The 21,334-nt window shown below is 37.4% G+C and overlaps 6 protein-coding genes, 1 long non-coding RNA gene and 1 pseudogene across 11 annotated transcripts; 4 read left to right on the top strand and 4 right to left on the bottom strand.

Annotated features, from left to right (window-relative positions):
- The first annotated feature begins 600 nt into the window (after window positions 1-600).
- On the top strand, window positions 601-1,296 carry LOC109133506 (uncharacterized). The gene is made up of 3 exons (XR_002038661.2): window positions 601-735; window positions 821-1,022; window positions 1,110-1,296. It is a non-coding gene; the product is annotated as an uncharacterized LOC109133506 (long non-coding RNA).
- On the bottom strand, window positions 1,171-3,756 carry LOC104792300 (uncharacterized). The gene is made up of 10 exons (XM_010518418.3): window positions 3,471-3,756; window positions 3,157-3,225; window positions 2,927-3,006; window positions 2,541-2,640; window positions 2,401-2,454; window positions 2,242-2,319; window positions 2,053-2,150; window positions 1,899-1,956; window positions 1,678-1,799; window positions 1,171-1,561 (listed from the first exon to the last, which is right to left on the bottom strand). The coding sequence occupies exons 1-10, from the start codon at window positions 3,696-3,698 to the stop codon at window positions 1,390-1,392; spliced, it is 1,059 nt and encodes a 352-aa protein (XP_010516720.1). The 5' UTR covers window positions 3,699-3,756; the 3' UTR covers window positions 1,171-1,389.
- Window positions 3,757-7,864: 4,108 nt separating this feature from the next.
- Window positions 7,865-8,594, top strand: LOC104792302 (NDR1/HIN1-like protein 3 pseudogene; annotated as a pseudogene).
- A 1,704-nt stretch (window positions 8,595-10,298) lies between these two features.
- LOC104792303 (uncharacterized) lies at window positions 10,299-11,261 on the bottom strand. Of its 2 annotated transcripts, none has more exons than XM_019246924.2 (3): window positions 10,780-11,261; window positions 10,644-10,688; window positions 10,299-10,551 (listed from the first exon to the last, which is right to left on the bottom strand). In XM_019246924.2, exons 1-3 carry the CDS (start codon window positions 11,096-11,098, stop codon window positions 10,400-10,402), a joined length of 516 nt encoding a protein of 171 aa, XP_019102469.1. In that variant the 5' UTR covers window positions 11,099-11,261; the 3' UTR covers window positions 10,299-10,399. The 2 variants fall into 2 exon arrangements, with proteins under 2 accessions (XP_019102469.1, XP_010516722.1); XM_010518420.3 differs by having other exon boundaries at window positions 10,299-10,548; window positions 10,780-11,216.
- A 485-nt stretch (window positions 11,262-11,746) lies between these two features.
- LOC104792304 (uncharacterized) lies at window positions 11,747-13,034 on the top strand. The gene is made up of 2 exons (XM_010518421.3): window positions 11,747-12,063; window positions 12,414-13,034. The coding sequence occupies exons 1-2, from the start codon at window positions 11,933-11,935 to the stop codon at window positions 12,868-12,870; spliced, it is 588 nt and encodes a 195-aa protein (XP_010516723.2). The 5' UTR covers window positions 11,747-11,932; the 3' UTR covers window positions 12,871-13,034.
- Window positions 13,035-13,277: 243 nt separating this feature from the next.
- Window positions 13,278-14,919, bottom strand: LOC104792305 (putative plastid-lipid-associated protein 3, chloroplastic). Its single transcript, XM_010518422.3, has 3 exons — window positions 14,197-14,919; window positions 13,811-14,006; window positions 13,278-13,700 (listed from the first exon to the last, which is right to left on the bottom strand). Exons 1-3 carry the CDS (start codon window positions 14,823-14,825, stop codon window positions 13,389-13,391), a joined length of 1,137 nt encoding a protein of 378 aa, XP_010516724.1. The 5' UTR covers window positions 14,826-14,919; the 3' UTR covers window positions 13,278-13,388.
- A 135-nt stretch (window positions 14,920-15,054) lies between these two features.
- Window positions 15,055-17,180, top strand: LOC104792309 (putative inactive shikimate kinase like 2, chloroplastic). Of its 2 annotated transcripts, none has more exons than XM_087454479.1 (8): window positions 15,055-15,353; window positions 15,517-15,707; window positions 15,814-16,013; window positions 16,113-16,174; window positions 16,266-16,332; window positions 16,418-16,536; window positions 16,626-16,802; window positions 16,891-17,180. In XM_087454479.1, exons 2-8 carry the CDS (start codon window positions 15,705-15,707, stop codon window positions 16,998-17,000), a joined length of 738 nt encoding a protein of 245 aa, XP_087310605.1. In that variant the 5' UTR covers window positions 15,055-15,353; window positions 15,517-15,704; the 3' UTR covers window positions 17,001-17,180. The 2 variants fall into 2 exon arrangements, with proteins under 2 accessions (XP_087310605.1, XP_010516728.1); XM_010518426.2 differs by having other exon boundaries at window positions 15,060-15,353; window positions 15,819-16,013.
- A 12-nt stretch (window positions 17,181-17,192) lies between these two features.
- LOC104792306 (putative inactive poly [ADP-ribose] polymerase SRO1) lies at window positions 17,193-21,236 on the bottom strand. 3 transcript variants are annotated; one of them, XR_015559782.1, is made up of 8 exons: window positions 20,921-21,236; window positions 20,334-20,446; window positions 18,586-19,798; window positions 18,218-18,462; window positions 17,978-18,128; window positions 17,823-17,902; window positions 17,557-17,721; window positions 17,193-17,476 (listed from the first exon to the last, which is right to left on the bottom strand). XR_015559782.1 is itself a non-coding variant. In XM_087454477.1 (7 exons), exons 3-7 carry the CDS (start codon window positions 19,686-19,688, stop codon window positions 17,369-17,371), a joined length of 1,701 nt encoding a protein of 566 aa, XP_087310603.1. In that variant the 5' UTR covers window positions 19,689-19,798; window positions 20,334-20,446; window positions 20,921-21,236; the 3' UTR covers window positions 17,193-17,368. The 3 variants fall into 3 exon arrangements, 1 of the variants encoding a protein (XP_087310603.1); XM_087454477.1 differs by lacking the exon at window positions 17,978-18,128; XR_015559783.1 differs by lacking the exons at window positions 17,978-18,128; window positions 18,218-18,462.
- Window positions 21,237-21,334: the final 98 nt, after the last annotated feature.

Here is a 21,334-nt window from a genome sequence, read left to right on the forward strand (position 1 = left end):
TGTAAACGATGCATGAAGTTAAATGAAGATCTTGAAGTATTTTTTTGGGATAAAAAAAATTATTATTGGAATTAATAATGGATTCTCGAGCAAAGAGGGTATAAAAAAAAACGATGCAAATGCTTAATAATTTAACAAAATAAGTTAATGGATGTAGTTAAGTAATAAAATAGATGATGCTTAATAAGTTAATGGAGGTAATTTAGTAATAAACTAGATAATGTCTCACGTGTCGGGTAGGTTTGAAGTTAATATAACAAAATATAATTATATATTTTTAAAAGAGTTTAATAACTTATTGAATAAATTAATTATTTAATAGTTTATATTACATAAATATTCTTTTAAATTCGTATCTTTCAAAACTTGTATAAAAATGCAGTATTCCTTCTACTCGACCATAATTTTTTATGACATTTTTTTTCACTAGGACTCTCCTTTGGCCCAACAATTTTATTGATCATACTATGCACATATTGAGAATGAGACTCTCTGCCTTGATTGATCACAAGTGTCACTACAATATCGTTTGATCTGTAGAAATAGGTGCCCATTTCCTAAATCAATACATTTAGTGTTTGACATTTTTCTCTTCACCGACAAGACTCTCCCTTGGTGGATGAGGTCTACAGATCCTACCATGTTCAGCTTCTGAAGGGTATACTCTCTTTCTTGGCTACTGTTCACCCGTGTAACTTCAATGTTGTCTTGGCTCTCAACAAGTTAATATGTCAGGTAATAATATAACCTCTCTGTTTTTTTGTATTTTTGAATTGATTGAACAGTTATTGAATTATATCGAATTGATCTAACCTCTCAGGTTGATAAGCATGTCTCTCCGATGGATGCTCCCTTGTTTCTCACTACACAACACAGATTCTTGCATCCTTTTTCCCAACCAAGACAATACGAGAAGTTACGAGATTCGTTTCTCAGCTTTACACTTCAAGAGTGAACTACAACATCTTCAAGATGAAGATTAGGAGCTTCCTGGTGCATTCCAAGGAATTCTCTCTGCTCAGGTACTGTTTCTTAGATAAAGCCTTTATATGTGAAAGCTTGAGAGAACTGAGTTAGCTTATAGCATTTGTCCCAATTTTGTCTCGCAGGAACTCTCATTGAAACTAGGGAACGTGAAGAAGAATAAGAAGAAGAAGTAGAAGGCCAAGATTTGCCATTACTAATTTGTAATCTGATATTAGTGTAATTGAATTCCTCCTTCACTACACATAATTGTAAGAAAAAGAACATATATGTAGTTGTTCTAAAGATAAATATAAATACACTTTACTGTTAGCCCTTAGCTTCGTTTTAGTGATACAACTTCCATTGCTTCCATTGCTTGCATCATCATTGCTTACTGTTAGCCCTCATGCAACCTATTACTTCTCACAACCCTCTCAAGGAAGAACAAACCCATTGTCCAGGGAAGAGCTGCATAAGAGTCTTACCCAGAATCCAGTCCATCTCAGAACTAGACAAGGATGCTTCTTTTGCAATAATAGTCACAGCTTCTTTGGCTTCTTTGTATCCACATTCAAGAACAACAAATGGGAAGTCACTGCAGCATATGGAAAGCAGCCAATCCATATATGATCTTGTATTGTTAGTTCATCAAATAGAAGTTTTCTTTGTGGTTTTTATTCGGGAAAGCGTGGTATAAAAAAGTATGTTTACCTGCCCCACATGACACGATTTGCCCCAAAATGGGACACAAGTTGAGATAGGAGAGGCGATAGGTCCTGATACGGGAAGCCGGTTCTTGAGATCCTGAATAGAGCACTGAATTTCACATATACCTGCTTGTTTCAATATTCTTCCCTCAGATGCGTATAATAATATGTGACTGTGAGCTATTGAGAACTCGAATTGTAAAATTAATGTTTTCGCTTTTTCACCTGTGGAAATCTAGAGAGATTCATGAGTTGAGTATAAGCAAGCTTTGCCTCACCATCTCTGCATGTTGATGAAACCATGAATATCAGTGATATATTCTATAGGAATTGCAGGGGACTGAATTATTTTTTTCAAAAATAGCAAAGAACAGCTCACTCTGGTACTTTGCAGAATCCAGCGTGATCTAGTAAAACAGTAGTCTTTGGAAATTCTGTGCACAGTTCCTCAATTTCTGCAATGTGCAGATCCAGACCCTGAATAAAGAAAACAAATTTTTAAAGAAAGAACTTCGCGTAAACCACACAAATTTGGAGAACAACAAAGGTTAGAATACTACTACCAGACCTTCATACACATGAAGCCAACAGGCACACCAAGCTCCCCTGCTTTAGAGAACAAGGCTTTGCCAACAGCATTTGTCATCTGTGTTGTGAAAGTCATTGATAATCCTAAAGAGTACGATGAAAACTTGATCTAAGGTCATTGGAATCATTAAATTGGTACCTTCTGACCCGATGGCCACAAATAGGGATTAAACCTAACAGCACGATAGTTACTCTACAAAACAACAGATTAAAACTCTTGAGAAATGTGATGCATATATGCTATTTTGAGATGTTTTGAGAAACGGTGAAAAGGAAGACCTCTAAAACAAGATTCTCAAGGTGCTTAATTCCACTGCCATCTTCTGCAGGATTAGCAAGGCAACAACCAACAAACTTGGATGGGTATTTCTTCAGAACACTGTCAATCAGAAACTAAAATCATCTTGAAAAGAAACTAGAATTAAATCACTGACATCGCATGTAATTAAAAGTCTTAACCAAGACCAACCTATGCCCCAGTAATACATCCCATCCCATAGTCATATACATACTCGCAAAAAAAGGCAGCAAGACAGATATACCATAACTAAAATAAAAGGACAGGAACATAAATTTTGAAAGAAGTAGGGTAGCTTCCGTTAAGAAAAACAAAAACTTATTTTTTAGGAAAATGCAGATTAAGGTATAAGAAAAGGAAGAGAGACCTTGTTACTAAAGAATGATCAAACTTGTGATTGATGGGTTGCACAATGAGAGCTCCATCAACTCTTGCCTCTTCCATGTTCTAAATTAAGACAACAAACAAACAACATCAAAACAGTAAACAGAGGAGGATTAGCACAACAACAAGCATCAAAGAATGAATCTTTTTCCATTTTTTTCCTCAAAAACCCATGAGGATAGCTTGAGTAACTGACAGAGCTGAGCTTAAAACCTTGAGCAAGAAATCGACATCACCAGTCAAAGTAGGTTCTTGGCCGGGACAATAAGGATATGTCGCTGCCTGAAAACACGTATTTGGGGGGTTCATCAGATTACTTAATCAAATCATAAGCATCTCACTATAATCAATTTCAGTTCCAAAAAAGTAGTATCCTCATTGTTTCAATTGCTTAACTTAGCGATCCAAATTTCAACAATTGGAGAGATTACTTAATGCATACTCCGAATTCTATAAACTGCAAAGCCTAAAAGAACAAAAAAGATTGCGTAGATTCGAATAACATTCAAGTGTAAAGAGCACACGACCTCTTGAGGAGAAGCCCAAATGTGGAGATGGGAATCGATTACTCTCGAGGTAGACGATGATGTTGTTTCTGAGTCAGACACAGCAAAAGTCGCCATTTTTACCTTCCTGGCTGATGATGATGCTATCTTGTTACCGATCGATTTGCTTGCTCGGAATAGTACGGACGGCGTTAAAGGGTGACTGGAAATTGCAAAAGTAGTATTCGTTAATCTCAGTGTCACAGCCATAACCCACTGTGGTCGTGGATATCATCAATTCAATTCACGTGATACCCATACACACTATTTTTAAATAGGATTCGTTTAAAGCAAATAGCCAAGAAATATAGGGTCTAATTCTGTAAATATCCATGAATATTATTTATCATTACGCAAATATCATTATTCACATTGTCTAACAATCGAATTGTTTGATAACAAACGAATATAGAATCTTCCAAAATTTTATTTACAGTCTAATCCTATTTGTACTAGCAAGCGAAGCTAGAGTTCTTGTTTGAGAAGTGCGTTAATTAATGAGGATGTGAGTTTTACTAATTAAGCCTTAAGCAACTTCAAAGAACACAATCAGTTTGGCATCTATGAATCATAATCAGTTTGCTTTTTCAACATGTTTCCTACATACATAGCCATGACTAGTTGAGTGAATATTATTTGTGAGGGTTGATTGCAAGATATAGTAATCGCAAGTTCAAAGCAACTAGCAAAAAGATCTTTCTAATCTTATTATATAAAGTTTGGTTTTCAAAATTTCTCATTAATACGACCGTGACATTTGTTAATTGTATCGTTAAAATATTGATATGTGTCAATTCTAAATTTATTAAAATATCTAAAAATAAAAAAATGTAAAAGTTCAAAACCTATGCTAAAAAAAATTATATAAAAGTACAAAGAAAAAAGAAAACCTACTTCTATTTAGATTTTTTTTAATGAGTAAAAGTTCTTTTTCCAGTAAAAAAATAAACTATAAATTTAATAACCTTAATTTTAAAGTTTAAACATTCTTACCGTTTTTTACAAATATTGGAATTTGGCTAATGATTCCATCTTTTGTGGTTTAATGTTGACAAAAAAAAAATTTCAACCTCCTAACCAAATCTTGAGATATTTCACAAATGTAATTAATTAGATATGCAACTTTGTTCTTTGGCTCTCTCTCTCTGTCTCCTCATCCAAGTTGTTTTTGATAGCCAATGTATATATTATATCATCTTAAATAAAAGAACAATTTAATCATATCAATTTCAAAGCTTATTGTTTTTATTTTAAAGTTTATTAAGAGAATGGAAAACAAAACAAAAAAAAATTAAACCTTTATTCTTTTCCAACAGTTGATGATGGAACATAAGTGGTTCGATTACATCCAACTCATTCAAGAGTATTTGCGTATTGATTCTTTGTCCTCAGAGGTTTGTGTGGACACAAACATTGTCTTTTTTTTTTGTTGTTGTGGGTTTGTTTTTAAGAGTCTATTTGTTTTTAAGAGGTTGATTGTGTTTTCTAATTCGTCTCTTTCCCTAAATCATGTGTGCATACATATTTTTTTTTTTTTGACATTTTTTTCACCATGACTCTCCCTTGGCTCAACAATTCTATCGCTCATACTATGCACACATTGAAAACAAAATCCTCGATGCTTTGACTGACACTTAATTATCATAGGTGTCATGATAAGTGTGAGTTCAAACTCCTTGTATCGGTTCTACAAAAGCTTTGTCTTTTGGTATGTTTGTTTGTTCGAATTGAAATGCTTAAACAGTTGGTAATAATTCTCATTTCTCAGGTTGACTTAGCTAATAATATAGGGTCTAATTCTGTAAATAACCATGAATTAATGCTTCTCAGATTTAAATTTTATATATTTTTAATTATATATTTTTGGTGGTACATTTTGCAAATACCGATAAAAATAAAATAAAATAAAATAAAAAAGGAAACAGACGGAATTTCCTTTTATTACATGCAGGGAAAGAAAAGAAATGGAAAAAAAAAATTGCTTTGCAAGAAAAAAGGAAAAAACAAAAACAAACATATGTAGTCTATAAATGGATCGATCACCAAACCAAACAGATCAAACTTTGTTCTTTGGCTCTCTATCTCTCTCTCTCTCTCTCTCTCTGTCTCCATCACTCCATGGCGCACAAACATTCGATGAATATAGACTATTATGAAGCAAAAACATACCCTTGTCCCGAAAGTTTCAAATTTACAATAACGTTAGTAATAAGAATCCGTGGAATCAAGCGCACTTTTATGCGGGGTGCTAATAGTGGTCTTGAAACCCTAATTCAACAAACAACCATCGGCAGGAAGGAAGTTTTAGAAGTGAGAACCAAGTTCCCGCGTAGCGTACTTAATGAAAACTTTTGTGGTTCATTGTTGGCCTACATGTTGAAGGATGAGGGAATCCACGGTTGTATTCGGGACCGCATTGTTCCTGACATCGCCAAAGAAGTGATTAAGCTGAATCGAGAAAAAAAGGAGAAAGTGGTTTCTTAATTCTATCTCAAGTTGGAGTTATAGAAAGTGGTTTGTCTTTCTTGTTCTTAGTTTCTTTCTTTTTTTTCTTCTTCTCCATTGTTGCTGAACCCTGTGAAACACAAGCTTCAGTTCCTTTGACAACAAGTTACAGTCATACAATATTGCTTCCAACCACACCAAACTCTCGATTTTGTATAGAAAGGTATACTAAAACTGTCAAACGAAATAGGTTAAAGGTTGATCGTTTGTAGAATTTACTAGAATTATCTAACAAGTTAAAGGTTGATCGTTTGTAGAAAACTCAAAGTCACCAGATCTTGACCTCTACGTGTAAGGCGTCCCAATTCATCTTCACAAACTACGCGTTTCGATCCAAGTTCGCCGAGATTTGTCTCTTTTTAGGAGTTTTTTTTTTCTTCTTTTTCTCCTGATTTCTAGGGTTTTGATTTTTGGTGTTGATATTTGTTTAGGAGACTATTAGACTAGGATATATCTGTTAATATTTTATATCCCTAAATACGATCAGTCGATCATATTCCTAGATATGCTATATATATAGGAACGCTCTCTTGTATAAATACACAAGAGATTTTATTACAGAGACTTTTTAACTATGAGATCGGCGCAAGTGACGACATTACTCGAGTGTATGAACTACGTTGGATCGTTAGGGACATGTACATCGATCGACACGAGAACCTTCCACCTCGTGGCTAGTTTCTGCTAGATCCATCTTCACAAACTTATAATTTTACACAGTACCAAGACCAACCTATGCCCTAGTAATGCATCACATAGTCATATACATACTCACAAAAAAAAGGACAGCGAGACAGATAAACCATAACGAAAACAAAACGAGAGGAACACAAATTTTGAAAGAAGTAGAGTAGCTTCTGTAAAGAAAAACAAAAGGAAAGAGACCATGTCACTAAAGAATGATCAAACTTGTGATTGATGGGTTGCACAATGAGAGCTCCATCTACTCTTGCCTCTTCCATGTTCTAAATTAAGACAACATCAAAACAGTAAACAGAGGAGGAATAGCACAACAAACATCAGAGAGTGAGACTTTTTCCGTTTTTTGTCTCAAAAACCCGTCATATATTAAGTAACCGACAGAGCTATACTGAGCTTAAACCTTGAGCAAGAAATCGACATCACCAGTCAAAGTAGGTTCTTGGCCGGGAAAACAAGGATATGTCGCTGCCTGAAAACACGAAGGTGGGGGTTCATCATGTTACTTAAATAAAACATTAATTATCATGTTAGTAGAATTAATTCCAGTTCCAAAAAAGTATATTCTCATTGCTTCAATTGCTAAACTTAGCGATCCAAATTTCAACAATTGGAGAGCTTAATGCATAACCCGAATTCTATAAACTGTAAAACCTAGCAAAAATAATTTCCGTAAAGATTCGAATACTTAAACAAAGTGTAAAAGAGCACACGGCCTCTTGAGGAGAGAAGCCCAAATGTGGATAGGATACATTTTAAGCAAATTAGCCAAAAATATAGGGTTTAAATCTGTAAATAACCATGAATATTATTCACTTCGTAGAACAATCGAATTGTTTGATAACAACCGAATATAGAATCTTCCAAACTTTATTAACAGTGTAATCCTATTTGTCTTTAGCTTTCTTTAGTTTATTACTATTAGTTTTTTTTTTTTTTTTTTGCATGATAAGATCAAAACCACACATGAACAACCTCTTAGTTTCCTACAAAAACAAGAATTAACCGGCAAAATATATTTATTGAATCAGGAATTATTATTTGCACATATCTATATATATACATATAATCCACACGTATTCTACTTCTTCACATAAATTAACTCATTGCCTTGCAAAACAATCTTATAATCTCTTTCATACTTCTCTATTCAATTCTATCAAATCAACTACATGGCGACCGGAAACTACAACTTAAATGGTGCTAACTACGGTCCACCAATCCAGCCTCCTCCGGTTAAAACATATTACAGCCAAGGTCGACGCGGCGCCTACGTAGGTTGCGGCATCTGTCGTTGCTTCTACAGCTGTCTCCTTTGCTGTGGTAGTTGTCTCGTGAACATCATCTGTACCATTCTCTTATGTGTAGCTATTTGCCTTGGGTTGGTAGCTTTAATCCTCTATTTTATACTCCAACCCAACGTCGTGAACATCCATGTCACGGACGCTAACTTAACGCGTTTTGAGCTCGACCCGGGAAGCCGTAACCTTCATTACAACCTCTCGTTGAACTTCGCAATACGTAACCCTAACCAACGTCTTGGGATCCACTATGATAAGTTAGAGGCGAGGGGTTACTACGGTGATAAGCGTTTTGCTGCCGTGAATATGACGTCGTTTTATCAAGGGCATAAGAATACGACGGTGGTTGGAACGAAGTTTAACGGACAGAAGCTGGTTTTTGTTAGGCGCCGGTGGCCGGAAGGACCTGAAGGAGGACCGGAAGTCTGGGATTTACAGGATCGACGTGAAGCTGAGGTTTTAAGATGAGGGTCAAGTTTGGGTTTCTAAACTCATGGGCCGTTAAGCCCAAGATTAAGTGTCATCTCAAGGTTCCGTTGAGCACTCTACTTCAGCCGGAGGGCCTCAGTTTCATCCCACCAAGTGCCACATTGACCTCTGATTTTTTTTTTTAAATATTTTGTTAATTTATTTTTTATATGTTTTGCGTTTTTTTGGTTTAATTTTTTTTTTTTTGGACTTATAAGTGTGATTTTAGACAATCTTTGGTTTATTGATCATATCTTGAAAGAGTTAAGAATCTGTCTTTTTTTTTATTATTATTTAAAACTCAAATTTGTGAGGTTTACTTGTTATTATTCACTAGAAACAGGTTAAAGTTGTCAGTCATATACATATTAGGCGTATCATCATCAGAACATATACGAGAATTTGAAAATGTTCAAATACTTTCCATACGTATGTCATTACCATTCGAATACATATGTCATTATGTGAACTATATAATAAGTATATACATAATGCGCACTGGTAGTTGAGACAAACTCCGCGAAGAATCTCATAGAAGTCACATATATACATACGTCAACGTCATTTGCATCAAGATTAAAAGACTATCCTAGATAAGATAATTACATATATCATGCTTAAATATCTATAAAGAAAGCGAATCCTATGACAAGTAAGACACTATTTTGCAAACTTAGGCTTCAAGTCATATATAACTCCACTTGAAAGAAGAACAAATAACAAGAGGAAACTGCGTCAACAAGATTAAAAAGCGAAAGGTAGATCAATGGAGAGAGCGAATGATTATTTGACACGTATACAGAAATATAGAGAGGGGGAAGAGCGTCACGGTGATGATGGTGGGGCTAAAGTGACAGTCGTCATTATGACAGACCGCGTGGCATCACTTGTCTCACCAAATGGCCTTTTTCATTAATATTTTCGTAATCAAGTTTAGATAATCAAGTGGACCCTAATTAACACGTCGATATGTCTAACCGGGACAGACTAACACTTGCCATTACGTTTTAGATTTTGACTCATTCTCAGTCTCAGCTTATTTTGGATTTTAGCTCAGCAATAATTTTTTGATCGATATGGATATTTATTGAAACGAGGATGGTATACTTTAGTACTTACTAGACACTACTATTCGATTTTAATCATATCGCCACTGTTTTTACAATGCAAGGTCTTTCTAATACATGTCTAAATTGTCAGTTTGGGTATATAATTAATCACATAAATGAAAAGGAATTTTGGATATATCAGTTCCTTTTTCCGTCTTTTAGTTCAGTAGGATTAATAATTTTTTCATTATTAAGTCGATCAGGTTGTTAGAGAATCATTTGATGATATATCTACAGAATTTTATCTTTTTTTTTAAAAAAAAAGTAAAATAAATATCTGAAATATTAAACAATACACATGTGGGATGTGGCTGATTATAGAATTTGATACTATTTCATAGATCAACTGAATAAAGGAGGTTGGTCGCTCTAGCACTTAGTAGACTAGTAGTAATATACTAGCGGTAGCACTATAAGTTTTGATTACACTAACTCCTATAGTTAAAAACCAAAAGTAAATGCGAATTTTTTTCCAGCTGGGAATATAAATCCGAAGCACGAGGCTCTGTAACGGTCCAAAAATTCCAGCTGGATTGCATAACTACTCTCTACTCCCCCCTTTTAGTAATAGTATAGGCGCACTTTAACTTACTCTCTCACTCCATTCTACTCTAAACCTACACCTCTCTCAAGCGCAATCTAGCATGACGGTTATATACTTATTTCTTCTCATCGTCGGCGACGCGAGGCTTTATTATTCGATTTGATCTTCTCTTCTATCCATTCAGTTATAACAGAAAAATATTTTTTTAAAAATCGGAATTACGAAATCCACATGCAAATGCGACGGATTAAATAAATTAAAATTAAAAAAATTGAGATAAATTAGCTAGAAGTCTGCGGTTTTCCGGTGAGAAGTCCGGCGACGGGGAAGTGATTTCGTCGGGAAGCTTTCCGTCTCTTGAAGATTCCGTACACTCGTACGGATAGCTAGTGTATCTCCTCTCATATATCCTGAGATTTCATCGTCGCCTGATTCTTCTATCGGAGATCACAAACACAATCCAAATAAGTAAAACTCGATTAAGTTCAATGAGTAGTTGTGAGATTAAATCGAATCTGCAATGTTGTACCTAGATGTTTCGAAGTACGCATGAATCCATTAAACTGAGCCAAATCTGAAGAAAAAAAAAATTCGAAATCGAATCACCGATCAGAAATCGATCGAAGAGGGTCAAAACAAACTGAAGTCGATGTGAGAAACGAAACCTGATTGAGACGGAGGGTGAGAAGTGAGGTAGAGGATGATTAAGCAGAGGAGAGTGAGAATCGGAATGAAGTGAACGAGCCTCCCTCGTTTCTGATTCGTCGTCCCCGCGAAAGGTGATTGCAGCGATGATAACCGTCGCGGCTTTAAGTCCTTTTTGAGCTCGTGATCGTCGTAATCCGCGGCGGCTGATGACGACGAAGAAGGAGTGGCTGAAGAGACTGGTTTCAAATCATCGATGTCGTAGGCGTCGTCCTTTCTTCCTCCATAGCTATGATGATGGAGCTTCGAAGCTGATGACTCTAGCGATAGCCTCTGCATCGCCGACAGAGAGAGAGAAAAGGAAGATGATGGTTCGTAGAGAGAGAGAAAGGTTAATGAAGGAAGGTTATGGTTTCGTATCAAATCAAATATATTGGGGAGAAATTTATCCCAAAACTAGATAAAAAAGCAAATTAGTATATTTCGTTTTTAAAAAGGAAATAATTATTGTGAGATTTATTATCTCTATTTAATAACTTAGAGTTGTCGTATTCGCTACTCATTAACTTTGGTAAAAAATTAACTAGTTTTACAATTAGGAATAAAATAATAAATATTATGTACGTTAAAAAAGCAAAATACATATAAATAAATTGCCAGTTGAGTGTAACACCAACGGATTAGATTCGGATTAATCTGATTGCTGAATACTTATTATTCTATTTTTAGAGTTAATAACATATTTGTTGTAGACCAAGTTTATAAGGAAAAAAAATTATTGTGGAGAAAAGAAAAAGTAATATTTCCTTTTTCAGTATACAAAAATTTATAATTGGTGAATCCATGAATAAACAAAAAATCAGTATTTAAAATAAGGGAAAATTTCTTGTGTTGGACCGATAATATCAATATGGGTATTTTAGTCAGGGATTCAAAAGCCCAGCCCATTAAAACTTCTAAATTAAAATCTTGACGAACTAGTAAAATGAACGGTGGCGATTGAATCGCAGATCAAGAAACCCAGGTACTAAAAACCCGAAGGCGACGATCTGTGATTCCGACGGGAATGAGATTGAAATTTCTGGCGGCTCTCGAAGGAATAGTATAGATTGTATTCGAACACGTTGAGGAAGAAGTAGGTGACGAAGTGAAAGAAGAAAGCTGTAGAGAGTAATGGTGTTGTGGGAGTTAGCTCTGGGAACAGCCTACTTCTTGGGGATTAGGCGGACTTATCGGCTTGCATTGAAGACCCAGCGTCGCATTATTAGCCCTAATCATCCCAGGATTCGAGATTTTATGCATCGGTGAAGTTTCTTCCGTTTTGTCCTTTTTTGTTTTTGGGGATTTCGCGATTTGGTTGTCTCTGATTTAGGTTTGATATTGTGTTTGTGCTACAATGTCATTGGATTGAAACGGTGTGGCGAAATACTTTAGATTAGAATCCTTAGATGAACAATGCTGATTTATATTGGTGTTTGCTCCATTGTAGTTCTACCTATGCAATTTGTGAGTGTTCTTGTTGCTACGAAAGGATCATTTTGTTGCTAATTAAGGCCATAACAGTTAGTAGATAATGAATTGTTAAGCCAGTCTCGAGTTGTGTATTTGATAGCATTGGGATGTTAACTATCTCTTTTACATTCCTTTTATGCAGGAGGACTCATCATATCTTTGATGTGGCTCTTAGGGTGCACAAGAACATACAACAGAGAGACATGGAAATTGGTCGAAATTTAGGAAACTGGATTCTCCGTGGCCTTGACAGGATGAAGCCATCGGCTCAGGTTATACTACCAAAACACAAAGAGCCAAGCATAGACAAGGCGAAGAGAGTATTGGAATCAACACGTCTCAAACCGCATGTTAACACGCAGCCTCCTCAGAACCGTGAGGTCGATAGGCACTTGTTCATGTCCTTGAGAAACTTTCGGTCCAAATACCCCATTGCTTCGATGATGATGATCAAGCCGCCAAGACCAACTGGAACTACCACTCAGTACAGGCCTTACACTGTTGGTGCATCCAGTATGATTCAGCCGATTTATGTTAGAGACGGGTTCAACGGTGTCATCAGGAAGGATATTTTGCAGTGGATGGTGCAGAAGAGATGAAGCCGCCTAACTTCATCAAAGTCCCGACTGTTTCTCATATTATAGCATACTCAGAAGGAAACACTTCTTAATAGTTTCACTTTATATGAGCTTTTTAATAACCAGTTGAACGATGGGAGGATCTCCTGGAGAACTAAGACTTGTGAATAATATTACTTGACTAACCTGTCTTTCTGTTTTTCAAAATTACAACCAGAAATGCCCTGTGAGAGATTCAGGGTTCTAGTAATCATTAACGAAAAATCAGGTTTAGTTTCAGGGGTTTTCCAGTTTATGGTATGGTCACTCTCGATTGGATACAATCCATTGCTCATATCAGTCTTCCAATGTTCCTGAATCATCCTTATTACTATTATTGACCAAAACTGAACTTATCTAATTTTGTGACAAACAAACGAGTACATGTCTGGCCCAATAATCTGCATTTAGCATTATTATGATGATGTACGTCTCTAGTGAAGGTATTATGGTTTTTAGTTTTTACAACAAAGCCTGCTATATATACATTCTCAAATGTTTCAGAATTCAAGCAGAGAGCTTCCCTCTCTGGCAAGCACGAAAAGCCCACCGTCTCCTCTTGAAATCCTGAGATCCTTGTCAAGGTAAGTGGTCAAGAGCCAAGAGCTGGCTCGGTTTCCTGGAATCGGAAGCTTGAGAGGTGGCTGACCAGAGAGTGCCCGTGAAATGTTTGCTGCCACGTCTTGTAAAGGATTCAAAGATTGCTTCAGCAACGCAAGGCTAATCTGCTGCCCAAAGACACCCACACTCTCTGGGAGATCCACACTTGACTTGATCTCCGGAGGTTTAAGTGTACCTTCTTTGAAAGAAACCTGACATATACCAAACATTAAGACAAACAGATGATGTAAGTTTCGATTGACCGAGGGAATATAATTTTAAAAAGCAAATTGTTAATGGTCAGTGATACAAGTCTAGTTACCTCAACTCTTGAAGGGCTTCGAACTTCAAATGAAGCAGTAGCACTGAATGAGAAGTCTGCAAATGGGCTAGAGAGTGTAGTGGAGTTGTCGATGGTGAGATTGTTTGAGTCTATTGACTGACTTATGCTTTTCACTTTCAACAAAGGTGTCGAACCCGCAGCTAGTAGAGGTATCAACTCAGAGAAAGCAGTGTACCTGTTTCATAAACCAAGAAGATCCACAAAATTGAAACAACATTATAATGAGAACTCTTCCTGGATCATTATCAATTACTTAGCTTCATCAAAGATTCACAATGTCTCATTCTCAATTAGGGGAGGATCAGATTATAGTGTTGCAATTCTCAACGACAACAACACAGGATCATTGGAGTAAAGGGACTTACAGCAAAAACCAGTTGCCGTCGAGAAGCTCCGGATTCTCTAAGGGAGCCGGAGTAGGATTTAGAGCTTCCAACTGATTCACGAGCTCCAAAACCTCCGCACGAACTTCTGAACCAGCCCGGAACCCTAATTCAGTTCCGTAAACCGTATCCGCCAAACACCTTTTCAGCTCCCAAGTATTGTCGTCGGACACCGCACTTCCATTTCCGGCGTCGGCTTCAGCTCCTCCGACAATTTCCTCCTCCCACTCGTCCTCGTTCCTCGGAGGATCCGAATCCGCAAATCGGGAACCCGATTCCTCGATTTCGGGTCCGGATTTCTCGCCCCATTCGTCCGTAATCACATTCACGGACACAATATCTGGCTGAGATTGGGGCGGCTCATTTGCATTTACCGCTTTCTCACCCCATTCATCTGTAACACCAGACGAATCTAAATCAGTGTTAGATTCGGATTCCGAGGGCAGAGAAGATCGGATTTTAGAAAACCGGAGTGGTCTGGGTCGATGACCAAAAGAGAAAGAGAGAGAATTGGGTTTAAGGGAGACAGAAGGAGAAAAGCTCGTGTTTGGGTTTACGGATGAAACAAAGAGAAGTGAAGAACGAGCGGTGGTGGTGAAAAGCGTAGCCATGGCCGATCTCTGTGTGTTTTTGAGCTTTGTGAAGAAAATTTCGGACAAACAAGATTGATTACTGAAGTCTTACAAATCACACGAAATTTAGATGACCCCGGAAAAAAAGAAAAATTTAAACTTTTTTTTTTTAATATCGTGGGCTCATCACCGAAATAAATGGGCCTAATATATGACCCAGGCCCATTATAACGATTGGTATTCGTCTCTTTCCCCTTATCCGCGTAATACTTTTTTATAGTCTGAGGAGAGTTTGAAACATCATCAGCTATGGCTGCTTTTGCTTCTTGTACTGCTTCTGGTTTGACTTCTACAATCTTCTACTCTCCTTCCTTAAACACTATCACCGGCCAAGCTTCCCTCTTTTCTCCGGCTCATCATCGTTCGTCGACTCGCGTTTTCAGGGGAATTCAAAACCTCCGACACCGCGGCTTCCGGCGATTCTCTCAGAATGTTACCGCCGATCGGTTCAATAGCTTCTCGTGTAACTGCTTATCCGCCGTATCCACTAGCACAATCGATTACGAGGTCAGTTTCCTGCATTCACGTCTCGTTTTGTATCCCAGATTCACTAGTTGCTGGTGTATAATGATGGTCTTTATACCACGATCATGTGCTTATTGAACATTTCTGTAGAATTTAGGAGAGTGGAATAGAATCGATTTTGAGAGTAGAATAATATGATGTGCAGTTCACGGATGGTGGCAAAGAAGTGGAGTTAAGATTGAGGTTGAAGACAGGTGAGATACTTTCACCAAAGGATATATCCGTAGACGCTGATGGAACATCTTTAGCAGTTAAAGAAAAGCGGAACGGGTTGCTGATTACACTTCTAGAGACTAACCAGCTCTTTGACAAGATTATGCCCTCTGAAACAATATGGTTAGCTAGAGCTTACGCCTAAATCTTTCGTTACATGTTTTGTTTTTTCTTTGTACCGTGTGAAAGATTTCCTTGAGGGCTGAAGTTTTTGTGTGTTTTTATCCAGAACAGGTACATAGACGAAGATCAGTTGGTTGTGAATATGAAAAAGGTGGATGGGGAATTGAAGTGGCCTGATATTGTTGAATCCTGGGAGTCTTTGACTGCAGGAATGATGCAACTTCTTAAAGGTGCATCAATTTACATAGTGGGAGATTCAACTGAAATCAACCAAAAAGTGTCTCGGGAGCTAGCTGTTGGCCTTGGGTATGAAATTCAGATTCCTCCCTGTCATTCAAGAGCTCAGTATGAATACTATTTGTGACATACTTTTGAGAGTCTTATACAGTTGATATGATCTTGCAGGTACAGTCCTTTAGACTCAAAGGAGTTGCTGGAAAGCTTTTCCAAGAAAACAATCGATTCTTGTGAGTCTGCTTTTGGAACATGATCATCGTCTAACAAAAAATCTTCCTGACTTCTCAACTTCTCAAGACCCTTTATTTTTCACCATTCTAGGGATTCTTGCAGAAGGGCCGGATTCTGTAGCTGAAGCAGAGAGTTCAGTGTTGGAAAGCTTGAGCAGGTAAAAAGTCATATCTAGTGTTCAATCTGTTTTCAGTTACTATATTCAAGATTGGCTACCAATCTTACATGGCTTTGCTTTGCAGCCATGTGCGTACTGTTGTCTCAACTTTGGGAGGTAAACATGGAGCTGCGGGGAGAGCTGATCAGTGGAGACATCTTTACTCCGGATTTACTGTTTGGGTATCACAGACTGAAGCCACAGGTTACTTCTCTCCACATCCATTTAGAAGTAACCCTTGCAAACAGAACAATAATAATTTCTTACACATCCAAAATTGGTGCTGAATGCAGATGAAGAATCAGCTAAAGAAGAAGCGAGGAGAAACAAGCAAGAGAGAGAAATTGGGTATTCAAATGCAGACGTGGTGGTGAAGCTCCAAGGTTGGGATCCGACACATGCCAAGAGCGTGGCTCAAGCTTCATTGAGTGCACTTAAGCAACTGATCATCTCAGACAAGGGACTTCCAGGTAATAAACAGAGAGAAACCCATTTGTAAATTGATGGTTTAATCTGGTAAACGTTATGGTATTAAATGTGTCGTTTGTGTTATTTAAGGTAAGAAGAGCTTGTACATACGCTTGGGGTGCCGTGGCGATTGGCCCAATATAAAGCCTCCGGGATGGGATCCGTCGTCTGACACCGGAGCTCATCCACAGTTTACATAAACAGTTTCAAAACCTGCTTCTTTGTACTCTCTTACAACAGATGCTCTTCTTTAAGAATCTCCCATTTTGTTATTACTGGCGCCGTTGTTTCGTCTGTATATTTAACTGTAAAAAGAAGTTGTTTATTGGATGATTTGAGACTAAACTTCCAGCTGATGAATAAAAGACCCTTTCAAAGAACCACGGCTGATGTTGATCAATAAAAGACTCTTTGATTCAAAATAAGAAATAGCAGGACAATGTAGAAAAGTTTCACCAAGAGTAATTATAAGAATACTAGTAAGTTCCTAAAGAGCAAGTCAAGGTTTGACTTGATCTAATTATTAAAGGTTTCACGACAGCAAAGAGAAGTCGACACATTCATTACTCTAACCCAAACTCCTTTGAAGACCTGCTATGGTGGATTTCAGCAGATCATCATCTCCTACAATCACCCGCAGCTTCTTATAAAATCCAATTCTCGATATCTTCTTCTCCTGAACAGGACATACAGAATTCAGCTAAACAATATGATAATCTTGACAGATGGGTATAAGAAACAGTTTAAAAACTTTACCCTCAGTTCCTGGTAGCCAGCAATAATCAAGTCCATGTCTTTCTGGGCAATTTTGCTTGAGATTGCATTGAATAGCAAAGGGAAAGGCATCAGGGAAGATCTGGGCCTTCTACTGCTGGAACTGATACTATTCTTTTCGCTCCCTGAAGATACCCTTCCTAGCTCCTGCTTAATACAAACAAGCCACATTACTGGTTTGTGTCCCAATCAAATATACAATCTGACTGCTTGAGAACGAGAATATACTTAGGTAAAACCAAACTTACATTCGAGGGAGAACCTTTGGGTCCTTCCAAGGTGAGTCCCGAAGTCTCATGCTTACCCTGAGTAGTAGGAAGCATATTCCCTGCACAAATGATACATGTCATCCAGTTTCGAGTACTGCAGAAAACAAAATGTGATGGTCGAAATACCCATATACATTAGCCATGAATATCTCACTGGACCTTTGGGATGATCAAGTGTGTTATCACCCCCAGAGGTCACCAGGTGACACTTAAGTGGATCCTTTACTAACTTATAAGAGGAAGATTTCAGGATCCAAAAAGCTGATCTTCAGCAAGATCTATAAGCTGTCTCCCATTCAATGCGTCATCAGTTGATTTTTGAGGGATATTATACTTTTAAAGGAGAGGTGGGAGAAAGAACATATTGTAATCACCTTCAGCATTGGGGATAGACAGCTTGAAGCTAACTACAAATTCTGGGTAAATGTGATTGTTCATATTCATGTTCCAGATCAGATAATGCTTCGGACACTCGACATCATCAACTCCATTATCATACTCTTCTCCACCAGTAAAGAACTGAGTATTATCACCACGAAGAGGCTCCATACTCCCCATTATTACACGGCACAAAACCATGTGCCGCACACCATTATCGTCAATATCACAGTTTCTAGCACTGTAAACAATATCTTTCACACTTGCTTAGAGAGAACCAAAAAAAAAAAGAACTAAAACGTGGAAAACAAAAATAGCACAGGGCAGGCGAGAGGGTAACGGGCATAAGAGGGAGAATTATAACCTGAAATAAGGGGAGTTTGCAGCATTTAAGTGAACCCCAACACCATACATAGACTTTTTAATAAATGCACCACCCACTCCAAGTCCATGCATCTTAACTGCAGATAACACTTCTTTCTTTGCAGGAACCCATGCATATCTAATGTTCGCATCTCCTCGGTGTTTCTTAGTGATGTCAGCTTGCTTCTGGAAAAGAGATAGACGAGCTTTCGCAATCTCGCTTGAAACCTGATGCACATCAAGCAACTCAACATGCCCTAGAGTGGCAGTACCTAAAGCAAACATTTGTTTGACCGCATCTTTATCAAGTTGCTCCACAGCAGGCTTGACACCAGAGAATTGATCAGTTTCTGCTTTACCCCATTTCACAACAGCGTTATCAGGCTCACGGGTGCAGCTATCCTCTGATGCCTCGTCATCTTGCCCATTTGAAGATCCCTGAAAAACTTGAATATAATCCATATTGTCACCAGACTCGTCGTTAAGCTCATTCAAGTTCAGCCTCGGTAACTCCCCACAATTGAGATCAATTTCAAGGTGCAGCTTGATCTCACGTTGATCATGTTGTTCTGGATCACGCTGATGGCAGCAGTCCCTTTCGAGGTTGTCATAAATTTCGGGGAAAAAGCATTTGCCAGCAATATCAATCCAAGCAAGCTGTGTTTTTACACCTGTTTCCAAGTCTAGTCGATGCATGTGCAAGAAATCCAGGACGAAATGGCGACCGCTCCAGTTGAACTCAACTGCAGCTCTCTTTGCTTCAAGATCATCTCTGATGGCGCCAATGATATGCTCAGGCAGATCAATCCATTCATTGTTCTCATAGAACATTACACGCTTTGGCACTCCTGTCTTCTTAAAATAGGAGTAGTATCTGACCAAAGACTTCCCAACATGATTCTCAGAAACATTAACTTTGTTTTCAACATTCAGTTTTCTGCTTTTCTCAAGCTTTTGGGTGGAACTGTTCGGTGTGAGCACACATTGCAGCTTTGCATATGACCTTCCACAATCATATGGAGTATAGTTCCCAGGATGCTTTCTCTTTTTCCCAAGTCCATCTTTATAACTACTATCCGATACCTTGACGATTTTGGTTTCCATTTTTATCTACTAACGAAGCTAAACCTATAACCTTGAATGGAAAGTCAAGGAACACAACGAACTCTGTAGCAGTCCTAAGGATGGTAACTCACCAACAGCATCGAAAAAAACTGCAATTAGAAAAGTGTGCATCAGATATTATAAAACTGCAGTGGCTGTATGCCTGTATATTAAAAAAATATATACAAATATCAAAAGAATAGTTCACAAGGAATTAATCTCATAGTTCAATAGATACAAAATAAAATCAAAAGACTATCATCATCCAATAACCCACATCACAAAAGATACTGCTATAAACCCCATCAAAGAGCAACTATATGAAGAGAGGTTCATAAGTTTTCTTGCAAAACATCGTGTTTGTATTATAAAAATGAATGTAATGAAAAGACCAGACTCAGTATGCATTATTAATTAAAATCCCTTTACACGCTTAGGCCAAGTAATATACAGGAGATTACATGAAAGGAAAGAAGTTACAACCAACCTACACAAGGATGAAAAACAGAGAAATACAAAAGAGGGACAGCTACTCAACAGGGAAGATCATAAAACATAGTGAAGTAAAAAAAAATGCCAAAACAAACCATAAAGCGTGCAAAAAAATTGCGGATACAATCACTCATCAGAAAGCTAGAGACTTACCTGGCTGTAGCAACTGATACATACATATTTCTTCATCTTGGAGAAATAAAAGTAATCAGAGACTAAATACCACCGTCCTTTCTTCGATGTTCACAAATGCCAAAATGTAAACTCTGTAAGAAAAGGCAAAAAAAAAAAAACTTTAAACCTTCAATGGCAGAAACAGACCAACAGATAACAAGGGTATCAACAGCAGTCAAGCCAAGCTCATGTTTCGGTGAATACATGATTCATAACAAAAAAAGAAAAAAAAAAGTCCACAAGAATATGCAGAAGCTTAAACGAGTAGTCCATCGGAGAAGACTTTAAACAAAAGTAGCTCCTAACTCGGACACAATTTCAAAACAGAAACTTTTTAATCATTATTTAAAATATTATTCATTTCAGCTACAGTTTCTCGAAAAAAACCCTAACAAAATTTGCTTATAACACAAATAAACCATGAATTGACCCCCAAAACACCTCAAGAACAACACAATTCCAATCAATTTCGACTAAAAAGGTAACACACAAATTATCATAGTAGATTAAATAAAGGAGCAACAACATATAAACTATAAAAAAAAACAAATTTTAGAAAAAAAAACCTTATGAACTATTCAGATTGATCGCAAGGCAAAAGGGCTTTCAGCAAAGAGAAAACTAGGAGAAACTTGTAGAGAAAAGACTGCTAGAGCAACGAAAACCCTAAACCGGCGACGATGAAGAAACTACTGTTTGGAAAAAGAAGAAGACGACCCATTTATATATTTATACGTATATTCTCTTGGACGAAAAAAATCTAAGTCGGCGGTTCTGGGGATTTGACTGTACAAAAAAAAGCCAATCGTTTACAGACAAAAGTTATGTACTTCGTTTCTTCGCTTTTTTTTTTTTTTTTTTTTTTTCTTTTCGTCAAAGCCCAATTCTAATTGGACCGTCACCTAGTATATCACTTCTGACCCGGCCAAACACGGCACCGTTTGGAAATTTAGACTTGTAAGGGCTTCGGCCCAAAACAA

The sequence above is a fragment of the Camelina sativa genome, chromosome 6, assembly GCF_030686135.1.
Source record: "Camelina sativa cultivar CO46 ecotype springtype chromosome 6, ASM3068613v1".
Lineage (NCBI taxonomy): Eukaryota > Viridiplantae > Streptophyta > Magnoliopsida > Brassicales > Brassicaceae > Camelina > Camelina sativa.